At 39.7% G+C, this 21,302-nt stretch overlaps 1 protein-coding gene across 2 annotated transcripts in view; it reads right to left on the bottom strand.

The window, feature by feature from the left end:
* Window positions 1-21,302, bottom strand: part of LOC124148417 (E3 ubiquitin-protein ligase RNF31-like) — a 265,524-nt gene that overhangs the window by 184,500 nt on the left and 59,722 nt on the right. For both annotated transcript variants that reach the window (XM_048398840.1, XM_046519497.2), the window contains one exon: window positions 12,305-12,365. In XM_048398840.1, coding sequence (XP_048254797.1) covers window positions 12,305-12,365 — 61 coding nt within the window. The remainder of the gene's footprint in view (window positions 1-12,304; window positions 12,366-21,302) is intronic.

Here is a 21,302-nt window from a genome sequence, read left to right as displayed (position 1 = left end):
GCATTATGCACAAAAATCCAGAAATAAATGGTGTCCTTTTAAAAGATTGATACTTAGTATGAAACTGTTTTCACACACAAACATTTGTAAGGCTTCACATGGTCATCTGCAGTCATCTCCCTTGTTATTAGGGCTAGTCGCATGATGACGCATGAGCAGACGCTAGCTTCTCAGGTCTGCGACCATGTCAGAAATTGGCAAAAGAAACAGCCTCCATCATCTCTACACAAATGGGTACAAAACTACGACTGAGTGTGCACAGCATGACTGGCATCCATGCATGTCTCTACTGTGCACAATAATCTAAAGAAGTTTGGCTCAGGCACTCAGGCATTCGTGCATCCAGGCAGTTTGGATCAGAACATACATCCATTTGATGCTAACAACTGATGACATTTTGCACAACTTGCCCTCACTGATTGCAAGGGCTATAAAGGAGGTGATATCATATCCAAGCACTGCATTTTTTAAAAAACAATAGGAGAAACAGCAGTCAAATTCAGACAAAACCTTAAAGGGGCATCTGGAGTACTCTGAGTGGGCGGAGCTTATACGAGTGATCTGAAATTCAATATGACGTCATGATAAGACACAAATTTCATTTGTTAATGCGTAAAGGGGTGACGTCATGTAAACACCCACCCACGGGGGCCGTTTGATAACACGGACGTAAGTTTTAATGGTAATAAATATCCATCAAACGGTTCCAAGACTTTTCAAGAAACACGTATGTTTTTGGTTTCAAAATCTACCTGCCATATCGTCTTCACATCTTCATGAAATGATACTGTGGAATGTCCACGATTAATATAACACAGTTCAACACACAAATTATAGTTCTGCACTATTCTGTGGATGATAACGAAATATGTTTGTTGTGATGAATAAGAGCAGGGTAATTGAACAACACATCATGATATTTGTTTGTTTTTTTGTTTAACGCCGCACTCAGCAATATTCCAGCTATACGACGGCGGTCTGTAAATAATCGAGTCTGGACCAGACAATCCAGTGATTGACAACATGAGCATCAATCCAAGCAATTGGGGTCGATGACATGCATCATGAAAGCATTTTTTTGTCGTTTCCGTCACGTTTTCATTTAGGAGATAAACATACTGTGTTTTCAATGTAGAGCTAGGTTACCTGTAGATTTAACCCTGCTAATTGAATTTGGAACCGAACGGGTAGCGCGAGGTTTCAAATGTTAAATTTAGCGCGGTTAAATCTACAGGTAACCTAGCTCTACATTGAAAACACAGTATGTTTATCTCCATTCTACCATGACTAAATAAAATGCGAACTCTTTGGTGTTAGCAAATATACTGAGTGAAGCGGCATGAGTTCAGTGTTTTGAGTGGGTTATCGATCTGAATTACAGAATCACCGAACAAAATATGGTGCTGTATATACTCAAGCAGTTTGTTTACACCGTAATACTTCACTCGAACATATGACAGGCATTGAAAGCATATAAGCACGGCAACTTGGTAAGCTAACATGAGGTGGGCATCCCTAAAGAAAACAAAGCAAGCTTTGAAAGGCTTTCGCTCTAAATCGCACGTCACCATTATGATGTCATATCGCTCATTGTGACGCAAAAGATATGACGTCACAGTCGTATATAGAAAAGCGCCAAAATTCCAAGCTTTCTGGTGTCTCCAAAACGTAAATACATTCCCTTTGTTGATTTCTGTCGTGTTTTTCTGCATGAAATGAATTGCCACGCATCCTTTGAATATTGTAGTAACCGCATCTGTGAATTTTGTAGCCGGTAATTGTAGATATAATTATTTAAATATGCCTACCGACAATGATTGAAAATAGTACTATTCTATGAATGTTAGCTTCCGCGGTGATGCTGCCGTCAAACCAGCTGTTTCAATCAGAGGGGGTTTATTGTGATTTAATAGCCTCTGATTGACCAATCAGAATCGAGTAAATTCCAAATTCATGGTAGAATGCCCAGCAATGTGATTCACACTTTTCTGAAAGCTCCTCATGCCTAAGTCACTCGATTTCGTGAAACTTAGCGGTTCCCAGTGACCCAGATTCCCAGTTGATTGGCATGCAAAGTGTCATTTGCATAAGGCCATCCATATTTTATGTATGTGTTTCTCCCCAGAAGCCTCAACTAACTAGAGAGCGGGCGGACGAAATAAAATATATTACTTATTAAAAAATGTCTTTCAATGATTGTGTAAGTTATTTTATGACATTTAAAAAAACTAGTCTATGAATAAATTTATGATGTTGATCGAGTCGCTTTGCTTCAGAAACAAAACTTTAATCAACAACTGAAGAAAGATAAAGTTGACCTGGTTCTTATACGACGATGCAATGGTAGATCTAGTAGTATTTCTTTTATTTGATCAATGCAAAATTTTCCACAGCTGCAGGAAAGATTGAGACACGAAAACTTGATATTATTTCACGTCGGAATGGAGATAAAACATGACAGCCTCACACACTTCGAAACGATGTTCAGATAAATATTTGTTCACATTCATTCTGTCATGTGCGTGAACATGGATATCAACATTATTTTCATCAAGATTATTCAGGTCGCTGGCTACACAGATCATCTCTTGTAAACTACTTTGGCATGAACACATGTTTGGTCTCAAAGCTTAAAGCAACAATGTTTCTCTCGGATGCATTGTTTCTCCATCCATGACGAAGATCTGTCATAATGTCAATGCCTCAACAATCTTCCTGGTCAGTTGATTTCAACGATGTAATACACAGCCTCATTCAAGGCGTAATCACAATATTCCTTCGAAATACCCACCACGTAATCAGGGTTACGACCTTGGGTGAATTAATAAATTGATTTGCATTTTTAGAAAAGAAATGTTTTTGTGAATACATGTACAATTATTAAAAAACATCCTGTGCATGGTACTTTTTGATTGCACTGCAGATTTCTTTTATTTATTTCTAAAACACGGTCCATGAACGCTTCCAAGTTTGACTGCTGCTTACAACTCTCAAGACTTTTGCAAGTTCACTTGTCTTCAGTATGAGCAACAAAACATTTTTGTGTGGCACTTTGCTATTTATAGCGCAACCCAAAATAAGCTCCGCCCACTGTGATTGATGCAGCCATCAAACACGATCAATTCGATTTTCTATAATTAAACTATAGAAAAATTATTCACTTATATCTAGATATGGAGCCATTTGTGGTATCCAAGGTTTGTCATTCAAGTTGATACGAAGTTTGACGGTCAATGGTGATCTTGTTTGTGAACAGTTTTCAAAAAGCTTCTCCAGACACTCGGTTGTGTTTACATTGTCAGTCACTGTTCAAAATTGCCACCTTACAAGCTATTTAGAGTCAGGGTGGGGCTTTAAAGCATTCCCATTGTACATTATAGATATCCTCTGATTGCAATAACCTCTGTGATGGATTTATGAGAAAGTATGATGCTACTATTTTTCATAATTACCTTGACATAAATGACGGATTTGTAAAGAAGGTAAGATATAATAAGTTGAATGACAAATAGATTATGTATTTTTCGTGTCAACTGCAGTATTTGGGTCCCCACTTCGGGGGTTTCCATATGGAAACTGCTCCCGAAAAACAGCTTTGCTTACATATAAGTGCGCACTCGCTAGCGTGCCAGAACCGTTTGGGGGCATTTGTGAGCAAAAAGGACACCAAATATGAGCTGGATGTGAAAAGTATGGTCTAAAACTTCACCCCTGGGGGGGCCAAGAGTTTTACGATAGAAAGTGAAGTCGAATTAACTTGGTGTCGACTTCGTGTTGTTTATGGGCGGGACATAAATGACGTAAGATGTCATGTGTCTGATCTGGACTCGTTATTACGAAAGCAACTTCGCTCATAACTTGTAAATTCATAAACTGTGGCTTGTACAAATAAAGCAAAGTCGACTTAGAGAGCAGTGAAGACATCTTGGCATAGGTATGGGACGAATGCGGGAATGTATGACAATTATTTTGTTCACATTATCAGAAAAGAAATATTTCAGTTGTTCAGCTGATCATTTTATTCAGTTTCTTAGTTCATGAGCTGTGTTTACATTTATCAGAACTTAGAAGCAAAATGATCGTTTAAGAAAAAGATGAAAAAGAAGCAGAAAAAGAAATTTAACTAGGTCTAGATGGATCCACAGACTTATTTGACAGTCAAGACGAATTCAAAGTCTCAAATTATTTGTTTGAATAAGAAAGTATCTATCGATGATCATTTTCCTATGAAGTTATACAGTAGTGCGATTTATTAGACAAATGGGGGGGGGGTCGGCCCCCATTTACCCCCCGTATTTTACTTTAATTTTTTTATAAAGGTGGAGTTGTACCTGCCTTGAACCCCGCTGTATTTTTCGCCCAAGAAAATATATTGTTCTAGAAACAGAATGAACTTACTGTTGTGCGATGTATTTGAAAAAAGGGGAGTTACACCACCCTTTAACACCCGTTTTTTACTTTGGTAGTTAAACCCCCAGTGTGTTATCTGTGTAAGAAAATACTGAACTGCAGACAGTGTTCGAAGGAAAAATGGCAGCCTACAAATCCTCTCGCTTTGACTGTAAATAACAAACTTCACATGCGTGGAACATTTTTCATTTGACAACTTCTGTAAAAAGGTGAAAGCGTTTGTTCCGGTTTGGGCACACAAATACTGCAGTCGACCCTATTTTTCATCTTGACTTATATGAATTGCTTATCTCATCTCATTCTGAAAAGGTAGCGTATGAGTCAGGATAAATCTAAATGATATTTTTACCCTAAAAAATACATATTTTACATTATCCTGACTCTAATCATGATTGTTCAATTAACCCATGGGAACGTCTTCTTACTTCTTGGACATCAATCTGAAGTGGGGCACCACCTCCATACTTGTGAGAGAAGGAGAAAATCAAGAGATTTCATGGACTTAGAATTACATAGAATTATATTCCAACTTACTTGGAACAATTCTCGTGTTAAGAAAAGGTCATAATCTTGACACAATCTGCAAGTCGGTAACCTTCAATAAGTCAACCGTGATTTTGGGAGAGTAGATTTTGGCTATCTTTGATTGGGTACTGTCAATTGTTGAGTGACCACTAAAAGTCAGAATTGGTGAATATCTTCTGTGGCAATGTCTGGAAGATAGTGGTTGGCAAAAAATGTGTCAGATTTCAGAAACATCCTTGCTTTTTAGTTGAAATGGAGCATTTGCCATGGAGAGCTAATGTGGAAGCGAGAGCTCTGACCTCGTGCATCCTTTGTAAATAAATATGTAAGGCTCTGATTGGACACAGTAATAAATATTCCGTATCTTCAGAACCAAGTATAGAAGTTAAAGATGGAATGTGGACCTAGCAGTTAACCTAGAAGTTGATACTTGATGATAAAATCAAGATGGGCTGATAAATTGTCGCCATTGTCAATCTAGCTGCGGCTGAAACCTATGGCATGGATTTCTGACATTCTGGTAGGCATAGCTAAGGCCAGTAAAAACAAAGTTTTCTGTGTCAGATGTTGAATGCAGTTTCTTCTAGGGGTCACTGGTAAGATGTTTAAGTCCCATGGTGGGGATTTCATCTGTTGATCTTGAAGATCGAATTTCTGATAATAGATGAGCCATCCTAGTTTGGTTAATGATTTCAGTGTGAAGTTCAACTGCCATCTGTGTAGATTGGTCTGTTGATGTGCCTGAATGCCTACGTCCAGGTATGTCAAATGGCAGGACTGCCCATTGGTAGTGACGGTCGTTCAAGAGAAAATGGAGCTAGTTCTTGGACCCCGGATGGATTAGGATGTGTAGATATGCACCTCATGGATCTATGCTGGCTAGATAGTCAGCTTGACTTATCATCTGTCGCAACTGAGGTAGATGAAGCATCCTGAATTTTTCTGGCTTTTGTAGATAGTACTTGTTGAAAGTCTTCATGTTGTAGATCAGTCTGAATTTTTTGTTGAACTTTTCTTGGGAACTAAGAAAATTGGAGAATAGAACCCTGGGGTGAGGACATCCGTCAGAATAAGCTCTACTGCTCCCTTGGTGAGAAGTGAATTGATTGCCTCTGTTAAATTGAGGAGCAGTTTCTCCAAGTATTGTAGCTGTGGAAGATTGAGGGTAAGAGGAGCTGCTGTAGGTACCTACAGACTATAGCCTTTCTTTAGAGATTTTGTGACCAATGGGTGGTCTGTGAGGCCCCAATTCCTTCAATATGTTTAAAGCACTTCACTTACAGTTGATTCCTGTACTTAAAACGATTGGAGGTGGGAGGACCAAACTGCCCAAGAACACCTCTTCATCGGTAGGGGTGGCCTCCTCTGGAGCCGCAGCCACCGCCAGACTGATATCTGAGAATTTCTTGTCTTTAGCCTTCTGTATTCCCGAGAAACAGCTCTTGGAATTGGGTCTTTTGTGTGGACTGTTTAATTGTAGAGGTCATGGTTTGGACAGACTTAATTAACATCTGGTCCTTGGAATCCTGTACACCACAGATCTGACCGTTGAAGATTGTAGGGGAAACCCAAGGTTGGCCTAAGAGAGGCTTCATCTAGAGTTTTGACTGCCTTAAAATTGTGGTCTAGTCGTATAGCGTCCACCTGGAGAGCAGAAGGTGCAGGGTGTGATCCCCAGCCATGTCACACCAAAAGACGTTAAAAGATGGTACTTGTTCTTATGCGGGCTAAAACAAGGACTGGTCCGCTTGGGAGTCAGTAAACTGTGTCTGGGTGAGGTATTCATGTTAAACTGCAGCATGGTATCTCAGTGGGCTAGCACTATAAAATCGGCTTTATTCCGGACTAGTACAAGCAGCCACACACACACATACATGCATGTATCTATATAAGTGCAATAATCTTGAATACGACAATAAACCCCATTGTACTTCACCTCATGTAGGTCTGACCAGAAGTGTTAGAGACCCTTGACGACGGAACAGTGTAAGTCAGGTTGAAACAGAACTGATTTGGTCAGAAATGGATCCCTGAAACTATGGTTGACCATAGATAACAGTAGCATACGCTCGCTGTCGGATTGTAGATCATGAGGCAAGAGGGCATTGCTTCATTAATAGAATGCAACATGTCAATCCCAGGAAAGCTCGTCTGATTGTTGTGTCCAGTTGTGTGAGCTATTTGTCCTCAACTCTGTAGGTTTTACTATTTGAGTCCAATAATAAATTACAGTTTTTCGTCCTAACTCCGGACCCCGTAAGAACAGTGTCATGCCATACAAGGGAAACTTCTTAGGGTTGATATGAGGGGTTTGTAAACGGTGATTTCTGGTAGACTTGGTGAAGGATGTGTTAATATTCTTTATAACTTGTATGGTAGATTGAGTTGGCGGCAGGGTAAGAGACTTGAGGTTGTCGCAATAGATACCATAAGTATCAGTAGAAGGTAGATCCTTGGAGGGAGAGGAGATGGGAAGACCGTCAGCGATCCATGTCTGCACCTCCTGGCCATCTTGATAGAAGGTACTTCCTCATGACATGAGGATGTATCAGCAACTCCTGGCGTTCAATAAGTTTTGCAACTTCAATATAAGACCAACTCGCAGAATATCTTTTGCACTTTTATTTTTCAATATAATCTCCATTCACCTCAATACACTTATTCCATTTGTCCTTCAAGCTTTTAATACCGCTTTTATAGAATCCGCAGATTGGCCCCCTAACCACACCTCCTTGGCAGCCTTTACGTCCTCATCATCCAGGAAGCGTCTTCCACGTAGGGCAGATTTCATTTGCTGGAACAGGAAATAGTCACTGGGGGCTTAGTCTGGGCTGGAGGGTGTGTGATTTAACTGTTCAAATCCACATTCACATATGGCGGCCTGTGCAATTCTCGACTTGGGAACCGGAGCGTCATGCAAAAGTAGAATACCACATGTTAACATCCCACGGCATTTCTGGCGAATAGATTTTCGCAATTCTTTCATCACATTGACATAATACTGTCCATTGATTGTAGTTTTTGGTGGCATGTAATCAATCAGTAATATGCCTCTTGCATCCCAAATTATGGGGGCCATTACCTTGCCAGCCGATGGTTGAGTGTGAAACTTCCTCGGAGGCAAAGAATTGGGGTGCTTCCATTGCATGGATTCCAATTTAGTTTCTTGGTCCCAGTGGTGGATCCATGTTTCATCACCTGTCACTAGACAAGAAAGAAATCTGGCTTCTTCAGCAGTATAGAGATCCAGGAGGTCTCAACAACTTTCTGTTCTCTGATGGCGATCTTGAGCTCTGAGGTTTCTAGGTACCCATCTTGCAGATACCTTGGACATACCAAGATGCTCATGAATAATGGTTACTACAGTTCCAACTGATATTTGGAATTCCCTAGAAAGTTCAGATACTTTCACTCGTCGGTCAGACAAAATTCTTCTTTCTATAGCAGCAAGGGTTTCCGGTTGGGTGGTATCTCAAGGCCTGCCTGACCTTTGGTCATTAACTATGGACTCCCTACCCCTTTTAAACTGTAGAGACCAACGGCAAACTGTGGAATAGTCAGGAGTATCTTTACCCATCACTTTACACATGCGATCATGGATTTCTTTTGCTGTGCATCCCTCCTTTGTGAGGAACTTTATTACAGTGCATGGTTATGATTGAGAGAATCCATGATTGTGACCATCCTTAGGTGAATGAAACCATCACTTCTAACTTATTGTTGTGTCTGGAACTTGTTATGACACATGTCAACCTGATGTTATGACTAGTGTCACACCTGCCACAAGTTGACATTGTTTGTGTAGACAGAAATGCCCAAGTTGCAAAACTTATTGAACGCCCCTAGTATTTCCTCATGACATGAGGATGTATCAGCAACTCCTGGTTGTCGTAGAGAGAAGATATTTCCTCATGACATGAGGATGTACCAACAACTCCTGGCTGTGTAGATAGAAGGTACTTCCTCATGACATGAAGATGTATCCGCAACTACTGGCCGTGTAGATAGAAGGTATTCCTCATGATGTGAGGATGTATCAGCAATTCCTGGTTGTCGTAGAGAGAAGATATTTCCTCATGACATGAGGATGTATCTGCAACTCCTGGCTGTGTAGATAGAAGGTATTTCCTTATGACATGAGGATGTATCTGCAACTATTGGCCGTGTAGAAAGAAGGTATTCCAAATGACATTAAAATGTATCCGCAACTCCTGGCCTTGTAGATAGAAGGTACTTCTTCATGATGTGAGGATGTATCCGCAACTCCTGAACGTGAAGATAGAAGGTATTCCTCATGACGTGAGGATGTATCAGCAACTCCTGGTTGTCGTAGAGAGAAGATATTTCCTCATGACATGAGGATATATCCGCAACTACTGGCCGTGTAGATAGAAGGTACTTCCTCATGACGTGAGGATGTATCAGCAACTCCTGGCCGTGTAGATAGAAGGTACTTCCTCATGACGTGAGGATGTATCAGCAACTCCTGGTTGTCATACATAGAAGGTATTCCTCATGACATGAGGATGTTTCAGCAACTCCTGGCCATGAAGATAGAAGGTACTTCCTCATGATGTGAGGATGTACGTATCAGCAACTCCTGGTTGTCGTAGATAGAAGGTATTCCTCATGACTTGAGGATGTATCAGCAACTCCTGGCCGTGTAGTTAGAAGGTATTCCTCATGACATGAGGATGTATCCGCAACTCCTGTACGTGGAGATAGAAGGTACTTCTTCATGATGTGAGGATGTATCAGCAACTCCTGGCCGTGTAGATAGAAGGTATTCCTCATGACGTGAGGATGTATCCGCAACTCCTGTACGTGGAGATAGAAGGTACTTCCTCATGACGTGAAGATGTATCCCAGCTCCTGGACGTGTAGATAGAAGGTACTTCTTCATGATGTGAGGATGTATCAGCAACTCCTGGCCGTGTAGATAGAAGGTATTCCTCATGACGTGAGGATGTATCCGCAACTCCTGTACGTGGAGATAGAAGGTACTTCCTCATGACGTGAAGATGTATCCCAGCTCCTGGACGTGTAGATAGAAGGTACTTCTTCATGATGTGAGGATGTATCAGCAACTCCTGGCCGTGTAGTTAGAAGGTATTCCTCATGACATGAGGATGTATCCGCAACTCCTGTACGTGGAGATAGAAGGTACTTCCTCATGACGTGAAGATGTATCCCAGCTCCTGGACGTGTAGATAGAAGGTACTTCTTCATGATGTGAGGATGTATCTGCAACTCCTGGCCGTGTAGATAGAAGGTATTCCTCATGACATGAGGATGTATCAGCAACTCCTGGCCGTGTAGATAGAAGGTATTCCTCATGACGTGAGGATGTATCTGCAACTCCTGGCCATGTAGATAGAAGGTATTCCTCATGACATGAGGATGTATCAACAACTCCTGGTTGTCATAGATAGAAGGTATTCCTCATGACATGAGGATGTATCAACAACTCCTGGTTGTCATAGATAGAAGGTATTTCTTTATGACGTGAGGATGTTCCAGCAAAAGAAGGCTCAAACACATACTCTTCCTGTAAGGCGTGAGGGTTTGGAGTGAGGAGAGCAATGAGAAGTGTGCGACAAGTCGTCAGAGACAAGAGTAGATGTGGTAGACGGAGTAGGTGCATTGTTGAGCATGTATTGTTGGTGCATAGCAAGGATCACTTGCTGAGTAACATTAACTACAATGTCAATGGATGAAGGAGGCATGATACTTTGCTTATAAAAAGAAGGTTGTGTGAACATAGGAGGCTGCACGAACGACCGTGCTGTGTAAATGCTGCAGCCTGCGTAAACGGTGTGGGTTGCGTGAATGGCAGGGGTTGAGTGAAGGTCTGAGGCTGAGTGAAGCCCTGCATCTGGGCAAAAGTCTGGGGCTGCGTGAAGTCCTGGTCCTGTGTGCAGGTCTGCATGTGTGATACCTGTGAGAGGTTCACTAGCACAAAGGATCTGTCTGTCATCATCTGAAGAAATTGTTACCTTACTTTTCTTCTGTTTATGTGTGATAATACTAGCTGCTTCTACAGAGGTAGAAGTTATAATATGCTGAAGAAAGGTTTGAAGTAGATACAACAAGAGTTTGCCACTAACGTGGCTATATCCCCCGCCCTGTTGCAGAATTTATGACATAATTAAATCTAAACAAACCCTAACCTTTTTTAACCGAGGTGGAACTTGTCATGGAAATTGTAAAAAAAAAAAAGAACCCTACCCTCACAGAACCTAAGTCCATCTTGTTGCCATGGAAATGTAAAAAATAAATATTTCTAAAATTTCTAAATAGCAAAAGGCACCAGTTCAGCATGTACCTGACAGACCTGCAAAGTTTCATGAAAAGATATTGAACGGTTTATGAGTTATGCTCCGGAAACGAACCCTACCCTCACAGTACCTAAGTCCATCTTGTTGCCATGGAAACGTAAAAAATAAAAATTTCTCAATAGCAAAAGGCACCAGTTCAGCATGTACCTGACAGACCTGCAAAGTTTCATGAAAAAATATTGAACGGTTTATGAGTTATGCTCCGGGAACGAACCCTACCCTCACAGAACTTAAGTCCATCTTGTTGCCATGGAAACGTAAAAAATAAAAAATTCTAAAATTTCTCAATAGCAAAAGGCACCAGTTCAGCATGTACCTGACAGATCTGCAATGTTTGATGAAAAAATATTGAACGGTTTATGAGTTATGCTCCGGAAACGAACCCTACCCTCACAGAACCTAAGTCCATCTTGTTGCCATGGAAATGTAAAAAATAAAAAATTCTAAAATTTCTAAATAGCAAAAGGCACCAGTTCAGCATGTACCTGACAGACCTGCAAAGTTTGATGAAAAAATATTGAACAGTTTATGAGTTATGCTCCGGAAACGAACCCTACCCTTACAGAACCTAAGTCCATCTTGTTGCCATGGAAACGTAAAAATTAAAATTTCTAAAATTTCTCAATAGCAAAAGGCACCAGTTTAGCATGTACCTGACAGACCTGCAAAGTTTGATGAAAAAATATTGAACGGTTTATGAGTTATGCTCCGGAAACGAACCCTACCCTCACAGAACTTAAGTCCATCTTGTTGCCATGGAAACGTAAAAATAAAAATTTCTAAAATTTCTCAATAGCAAAAGGCACCAGTTCAGCATGTACCTGACAGACCTGCAAAGTTTCATGAAAAAATATTGAACGGTTTATGAGTTATGCTCCGGAAACGAAACGTGACGGACGGACGGATGGAGCCCGTTTCTATATCCCCCGCCAACTTCGTTGGGCGGGGGATAATAAAACCAAAACTATTCATTTTGATAGAATGGCTTGGATTATGAGAGCACAGAAGGTGTTGTATAAAGGTGAACTTACATTTCTGAAGTGACACTGAAGTTGCCAGATCCTGACCTCCTCCCTCTGCTTGAGGCATCAACTAGAAATAGAAAAGTGCTTCATCATAAGTCTGTTACAAGTACGATCTTGAATGTTTGAATCCCATTTACAGTTTCCACTATTATAAATATATACTGAAATTCAAAAGAAATGCAAGTGAAGATTCAAATAGTTCAGTTGTTTATTTTTGAGAGATGAAGCATACACTTGGGTAAATGTCAGAGGTAAACACACATGGCACACACTATTCTCACATTTCAATAAACACTGATGAACAATTAGAGGCAAAGTTGCATTCTAACTACAGGCAGTTTGAGGCAGTTTGACTATTAAATGTCCACATAACGTTTTCACAATCGAAATACATGTAGTGCGGGAAGTCCCTATGGTGACTGGTCAAAAATTTTCCATATGTAAAAAAATATCCTGCATACCATCTGAACCAAAGTGCAACGCTTATGGTTCTTATAATTCTATATATACATGGTGGAAGCTGCAACTAAAATAACACAATATTGGAATATATTATTCCTGATAAAATAATAATTTCAGATACAATTTCTTCCGGCCATTGCATCAAAAGTCTTTGAAGTTGTATCATTGGGTATTTTTTAACTGAATCACCGGTAGATTGGGAGGAAACGTGTGCACAGCTGATTGCCACTTCCAGCTTAGTTTACAAGAAAATACACACGGTAATCTTAATCTCTGCATATAACAACAATGTCTTGGAGAGCAGGAAATACATTTTAAATGGTGTATCATCATGTCTAGTGATGTTTTATATCAAATTTCATACTCTTATTGACCAAGTTTGTTATACCTGTTTATTCACCTGAGTTCACTGAAGGGATATGTGTTGTTTTTTTAAAGTGTATATTAATACTTGATAAATCTTTTTTTACACTATGAATCATAACAACTTCTATTCTAATCTTTTTTGAGACTCTGAAACGTGCAACGTAGATCGTGTTAGGTAGGCAGAGCATGTATACTGTTTTGTTGCTCATCTACCACCTACGACTCAACTTTCGTTAAACCGCTGATCATGTACAACACTCATCAATTATTTGGACCCCGAAGGTAGCGTTGTAGCGAGGGATCACTGTAGAACCATAAATGAGATTCAGTAGCATGTGATCACCATCTGCCTTCACTACAGCATTACACCTTCATTACATGAAATGAATTAGCACTTTCATAAGCACAACGTTCACAGCGTTTTCCACACCACACATCACATTCAAACTCTGCCATCAGCGTGATAAATGCATACACTATTTTCATCCAAGAACATAGCCCATCTCCACTGTTGACAATACCAGTATGATGCAAAGTAGCCCATTGCATACAGTTCTGTCGGTCGGTGCCTAGGTCTGGGATGGACTACAACAACTGAGGTGGTTTGATGCAAGCTGGCACCTCACAGTACCACCACGGGCACATCGGGCACTTGTTAATGTGATAGTTTGTTGTGCTGTTTGGGTGGCCAGCAGAAACTTCTCAGGGAGATGTAGGTGATAGATGTGCTGGTATGGTCATAGAATAATGGCTCTTTGAACATGCACGGGAGGTCAGTAGTATACAGTTGGTTGTCGCATAACGGTCTTTAAGACGTTATATGTATATTGAAAACATGAGTAAAATTCTCAACACTTTTGCCAGATTGATACCTTAGAATCCACCCCATGACTGGATGAGGTGCTGCGTATTGGAGGCTTGCAATATCAAGGAACTCATAAAAAATGGATCTTAACTCATAAAATGGACATCTTACCATTACAATCCATGAAATAAATTAAAATTGCTCTTAAAAGAAAAACTAGAACTATTACAAAAACTTGTGTTTCTTTTGTGTTTCAGTGCATGTCTACTGTCTTAAAATATCCTGTATTCCTGTATGTGTTTGGATTGAAAAAGAATAAAATGTATGAAACAATAACATTAATCTTAGCACTTTTATAAGATTTAATAAGTTCAATAAACAATTCTATACTAATGGAAAAAAGTAACTGTGCTTCATATTAAGTGGCGTAAAATGTTGTTATTGAAAATAATTACGTACTATTTGGTCATTCGTCTGATCAATGGGTTATCATAACAAATTCATTGACAACCCCTATACAAGGTAACAGGAGACACACCCTAAAAGAGGGGTGGTATAACAACTTAAATAACAATGACACTATCCACTGTGACCATCATTTGCATTGACCTCAAAAAGATTTAGGAAGGTAAACACTCAGTGAGTTGGAGAAATTCTAACTTTGCTAAGTAACTGATAAGTAATAATAAGTGACTGAATGTTTAGCACATTCTACAATATCTGTTAAGGTGGTAACGTTGATTGTAGAGATGATAGTTTGAGTCTGGATCTTGAAAAAACAAGTCCTGTTGTACGAGCCATGTCAAAATCTTTCACTGCTGACAGCGGTTAAAAACAAGAAGAAATAAAGGCAGATATTGCCATTTCTCAGTGGAACAGTGGGAAAATAACGGAATAAGAAGTCATTTGAAGCAATTAGAGGTTTTTTCATGATGAATTTGATAACAGAAATATGGTGCCCAGTCTGCATCTCCTTGAAGGGCAATGCACGGGGATTCTATAACAGTCTACCCAATGCTCATCAAGAAAGCTACGAGGACGCAAGTAAATCATCGATAAGGAGGTTTGGGAAGGAACAAACTGTGCACAAATTTCAATTGGATTCAGCAGATAGAATGCAGAGAGAAGGTGAGACACCATAAGCATAATGATTTGCAATGGAAACATTGTGTAAGAAAGCATTCCCTGACATTAAGGAACTAGAAGACTAAGAGTCACTTGTACTTGCACATTTTAGGAAGGCATTAAATGTTTATGTCTGGGTCTGAAGAAGCTGTGCCAGATGAAGTTGTCAAAAGAAAGAATCAAATATTTCAGGAAACAAATTCTCCAACTGTTGGTGTGGTATCTGGGCAAGATGAGGATCAGATATGATGGAAAGGAAGGGAATAACTGCTAAACTGGAGGAACTTACACTAGATCAGCGATCATGGTCAGAAACAGTCGTAGCAATAGTGATCTGACAACTGCAGGAAATATGTCAAAAACAGTCAGTGCAAGGGATTGTTCAAGGAAATTCACAGGTCAATGTCACAAGTTGTGGAAAGTTTGGACATAAAGTTGTCAAACAGGAGTATGAGCTACCAGGGAAACTATTAGAGACTGGGTTTGGTGAGAAGACATCTAAAGAAAGAATTGTATCAGCTGCTGTTGTGGAAAATGTGGAAAAGTGAATATAAGTGGGGTGAGGTGTTTAGGGTTGTTTGAAGCTGGAGCTCAGATAAGTGTGATTACAGAACTTTAAGCAGCTCAGGTTAGAGGGAGACTACATGGATCAAATTTCTCACCAAGGACTGTTAATGGTGAGAAAATGTCAGTTGCTTTTGATGCTACTACTGACTAGAACGTTGGTTCAAACTATGTTGTGTCACACAGATTCACTGTGGTAAGGAAGTCAGCCTATCCAGCAATGCTTGGAATGGAAGTCACTTCCAAACTGGGTGCAAAGTATACATTAGGGAATGGTACAATTGATATTCTATGTGGAAAGAGAAATGTTTCAAAGAATGGTACATCAAATGCACCCCAGGTCAACTTGATATATGCCATAAAGGATGTTAATTTATTTCCATGAGAGATTGTTGTGGTACATAGTACAGTGGGCAATGGAGATAGCAAGTCAGGGACAGTAGGCCTGATTGAACCGCTTGATTTCGCGGTTCAGGAAGATTTGGAATAGGATGTGGTCAGGTGTTGGACAAAGGGTGATACACATGACAAATACTCAATAACAGGGGTAAATATGAACATGGGGAACTGTGATAGGAACATTTGCAACAGATCTGGTAGATGATCCTAGCATTCCCGGGGAAGCAAGCAAGACATCACATGAAATGAGAGAGAAAGTTGATAAAATGTTGAGAGTTTTATCTAACAATTCTGACATTTCAGCAGATAAACAGCATTGTCTGTACAACATCATCAGGCATAATTCAGATGTATTCTCAGTTGATGCTGAATTGGGATGAACTAATGTAATTGAACATGCAATGCCAGTGGCTCAGACTCCAGGTCGGCTACCTCATAACAGACTGAAAGATATTGAACAGTTTGTTTAGGAAAGTCCAGACAAGGATTGATCAGGCCAAGCAACAGTCGTTGGGCAAATAGGATAGCTTGGGTTGGGAAAAGTGACTCATCTACAAGATATTGCACCAATTTACATACAACGGTTGAAGACAGTTTTCCCATCCCAAGAATTGAGTTCGGCAGATCTCAGTCAGGCCACAGTGTTCACTACCTTGGTTATGAAGAAGGGCTATTACCAGGTCTCATGAAAAAAGAGGATAAAGCCAACACTGCGATTATGTGACACAAGGGAGTGTTTGAATTCAACGTGATGCCATTTGGCCGGAAGGGAGCACCTCAAACATTCCAGAGAACGCTGTTGATTATTATTGGTGATCTTAACTGGGAGATACTTTTGATTTATCTGGATAACATCATCATATATTCCAGAAGTGTCCTGGAACACATTCAAAAAGTGTTTGAGAGGTTATGATGGGCAGGACTGAAGTTGAACGCAAAGAAATGTATGTCAGCCAAGACAAGAGTTAAGTACTTTGGCCATATTCTAGATGTCACAAGGATATGCATGTACCCAACAAACATATCAGCAAATAAACAATTTCCTCATTCGGAAAATGGGACTGACGTCACCGATTTGTGAAGGATTTTGATGATGTTGTTCGACCACTGATTCATCTAACAGAGAAGAATACTCCATTCATATGGACTGAACTGCTGCTACACTCCTATCTTATCCTGATTTCCAGGTGAATTTGAGATGGAAACAGATGCAAGCAATTATGGGTTGAGGCAATACTAACTCAGAAGGTGAGAGTTATTGAATACTTAACAAGTTCTGCACGGAAATGTGGATGTTCTGGAGAAGTAGTACAAGTAATGATGGTTCTGGACCACTTCCACTGGAGCCAGATTTATATACCTATACTGCTACTACAGAGGGAATTTTATTATGTAAAATGATGATGCGATTCAACGATCGTCATGAGTCGTATTAAAAGAATCATGAATATTAATTAATAATGGATAAAATTCACTATAGCCCACAAGGATATTGGAAAGGTATAGGAGCAATAAAAAAATTAGCCACTGCGGCTTAGGTATCTAAAGAAGTGGCCAAGGATTGGCTAACAAACAAGCGATGCGGCAAATATACTTACCGGCACCACGTTATATCCCGAGGAAGAAGTTTGATATTTTTACAACGAATGAAGTTCATCAGGCTGACCTCTTGTTTCTTCCCCACGATAAGATAAGACGCAAAACATATAAATAGGCTTTAACCGTAGTGGATGTGGCTAGTCGCTACAAGGAGGCTGAACCATTAACCTCGAAAGATTCAACAGAAGTAGCTAATGCACTGAGCCGCATATATAAACGCGGACCACTAAAATGGCCCAAGTTCTTTCAAGTAGATCCTGGTCGCGAGTTTATGGGATCAGTAACTAAACTATTAACAAAGCACAATGTCACACTCAGGCCTGGTGAAAATGAGGCCCACCGTAGTCAAGCTATCGTTGAAAGATTTAACTGGAAACTAGCGGAACATTTGTTTGGATATCAGTATGGGATTGAAATGAAATCAGATAGATTAAGATCAACTGAATGGGTGACACGATTATCAGCTGTTGTATCAGCGCTGAATAATGAAGTAACGAGATTAATCGGGAAGAAACCATCCGATGCGATAAAAATGAAATCTGTGACTTCCGAATCTTCAGCACCGAGGAGAAGCAAAGAACAAAAACTTCCGGATAGAGTAAGCTTAAGATATTTATACCAGCCCGGTCTGCATCGTGCAACCGATCCGATTTGGTCCCCAAAGATATATAACATTTGCGGTTGGTTATGAAAGAAGGAGAGCCTATCCTTTATTATCTTAAAGATGGACCGAGCAGGGGATATTTTACGAGAAGAGTTGCTCATAGTTCCCAACGATACAGTATTACCACCATAACCATAAGCATAGGAAGTTACACCATCCTTATCAATCCATCTCTTTGTATCTAAGGGGGATAATGATGTCTTGTTCATTCTTAATCCATATATCCTGTGATTGACACTTTTTAAAGTGTTCATCTCGTGTTTGAATGTTCTACCATTGAATAATGTTTCTTTATACTGTTTGTGTTTGATATGCTTTTTTACCACATACTTCTTAACACCCTTAGCTTTTCTTATCTCTCCATTATCAGACTTTTTCATAGAATACATCTTAGGTCTTAATCCGACGTACTCCGCAATAGGGGTCCCAGCACATTCATCCTTCATCTTACCTAACACCTTTTTATTTACTACGCTGTGCAGTGGATTATCTTTTGGGTAATTGCTCGTGTCGTACATATCTATTTTTTCTGCCATATCTTTATATACATCCTCGGTTTGTATTTCCATCAACAAAGAATCTGTGTCAGTATATAACACCTCGCACCTATCGCCTATTGCTTCTTAAGTTCGTTGTAATAAAAGTCATACATTAAGTGTTTTGACAAGTCAAGAATACTCATACCAACGTACACCGGTCTGTTGAATTTTATATTACTCTTCTGCATATGTAGTGCAGCTAAGTCGTTATCAAATATCTTTCTTCTGTTAAAAGCTGGACTGGCTATAAGTTTCCTGAGTCTTTCTTCCTCATTAGACCTGACTAATTTAACATCAACACACTTCATTAGATTCTCCATAGTTTTACCAAATACTGAGTTATTCATGAGCTTATATAGGTTCTTTTCAAAATCGCTGGTAGCAATCTTTCTTAAACCTGTGTTCGGCCTTATGTAGGGCTCCATCCAAGGACTTTGATCAAACTTTAGAACTCTTTATGCCTAACAATAGATATAACTGGAGATTTCTGTAGTGAACTATATATTTTGTCTTATCCATCAAATTTGGTACGAGTTTTTCTACGTTAGCTAACCCAGCATTGCCCATCAAGGAGTGTTGATATTCTGACATCCAATCTTTATTAACCATTAATCTTTCAGGGGCTAGCTGTTATTATGGTCTTTGTGCAACTCTTTTGGATATTCCAAGTCAACTTCTGGTGTGTACCCTCTAATCACATCGTAATCTGTGGGGATCTATATCACATCGATATCCTTCACATCAACCCACACAAAACCACCCGTGGGTAAAGGGTGACGCATAGCCCATCCGTACAAATGGTTGGCGTTGAGATATAATATATGCGTACCGGGTTTACTCGGATCATATCCTTCCACTAATTTATTATTATCTTAGAATACCTTTTCGCCGTCATCGATATACCACCTCTTAATCCTTTCTCTACAAACAAGTGCATATCGTAATCAGTGAGTAATTTTAGCTCTACACCGGTCTTCTTCAACAATGCATCCCACGATAGTCGGGACTGGAAAAGTACCATGCCGGGTCCAAGCCGTATTGTTTTAAACATGTCTTTCTAGATATCTCGAATATATCGGAGAGTAACAGTACATCGGTGTTTAAGTACAGATCATGATAATCGCCTAAATTCTTACAACCTAATTTATCCCACAACGTCAGAGCGTGTTCATAATCTGCATAGGTTATTTTAGAATCTGTTAGGTTACTATAGAATGATTCAAGGGGGGGTAATTTAGTTTCGTCAAATCTAGTCCAATCATCCATATATTCATAAGGATATACACCTTTTCTCAACAACAAATGACGAGTTATCTGATTAGTATATTGATTTGTTATTGCAAAGTCATCGGGATTGTTTGCATTAGCTAAATTGTCCAGGGAAGATAACAGAAACTGTATGGAGTCTATGAATCTAAGCCCATTACTTTGCTTTGTTCTGGCTTTCCAATCCTTGTAATGTATAGTTTTTAGTCAATGAGAATGATATGTATTTTTCCATATTATTAGGAATACACGTTAAGCCGCCATCGGTCTTTGAGATAGCTTGCATAATGAGATGAGAATTCCTCTAAGGTTGTGAAACACAACGGGGATGGGTATTGTTTGAGAATTCATTTTTAGTTTCAAGTTACACTCACTATGCGCGGCTTCCCGATAATTACCCGTGACGTGGCAATGATCTCTTACAGAATCCCCATTCAGGGGTTTATTACAAACATGACAAATCGTCGACTTCTTATAGGCCCTCCAATCATCCCTCGTCATACACATGGGTTTCTTACGCGATAAATTTTCCCTGATTATTCTCTCTTCCTTTAGTAGCTATTCTAGGAACCTCTGTAAATCAGGGGCGGGTTTGTTTTCACATCATACCTTACAACTATATATCCAAACCTACAAGGAATATGTTTTTGAGTTTTGTATGTTAAACTACATTCAGTATTGTGTTCAATATTTTCTATCTGTTTGATAAGTGCTTTGAAGTCAGCGTAAATTATGTACAGTACTGGCATTTGATTACAACAATGTTAATATATTTTTTCCCTCTTCAGGCATATCGATCCTGATAGCAGTCTGTCCAACACCTCTGCAGTCTTCTTTATGCGCTTCTAATAGATCTTGTCTGCTGTACCCATGCAGGCATCTTTCGCAGAAATATTTCTTTCTCTCATGTTTTGTTTGATCCTATAATAGTCTGCTTAAACTCTTTATCCATGTATAATGATATTTACCATCTTTTTCAATCAGAAATGAATTGATTCTGGGAATATATTCTGAGGCAGAGCTTATCCTGTGTCCCGTATATCGCTGTGTATAAGGCGACCCCACGTATAAGACGACCCCCCTGTACACGCCTTAAAAATCAACCCAAAGTCCTATACTCCGTGTATAAGGCGACCTGGAATGAAGCACATCACAAGTGCGCACACAAACCTTATATATGCAATAAAAATATGTTTATCTTGTGTTGTTTATCTA

This window comes from Haliotis rufescens, unplaced genomic scaffold (assembly GCF_023055435.1).
Source record: "Haliotis rufescens isolate VD_foot unplaced genomic scaffold, xgHalRufe1.0.p SCAF_19, whole genome shotgun sequence".
NCBI lineage: Eukaryota > Metazoa > Mollusca > Gastropoda > Lepetellida > Haliotidae > Haliotis > Haliotis rufescens.
Note: the sequence above shows the minus strand (reverse complement) of the source record. Positions and strands in the feature narration are given on the sequence as shown.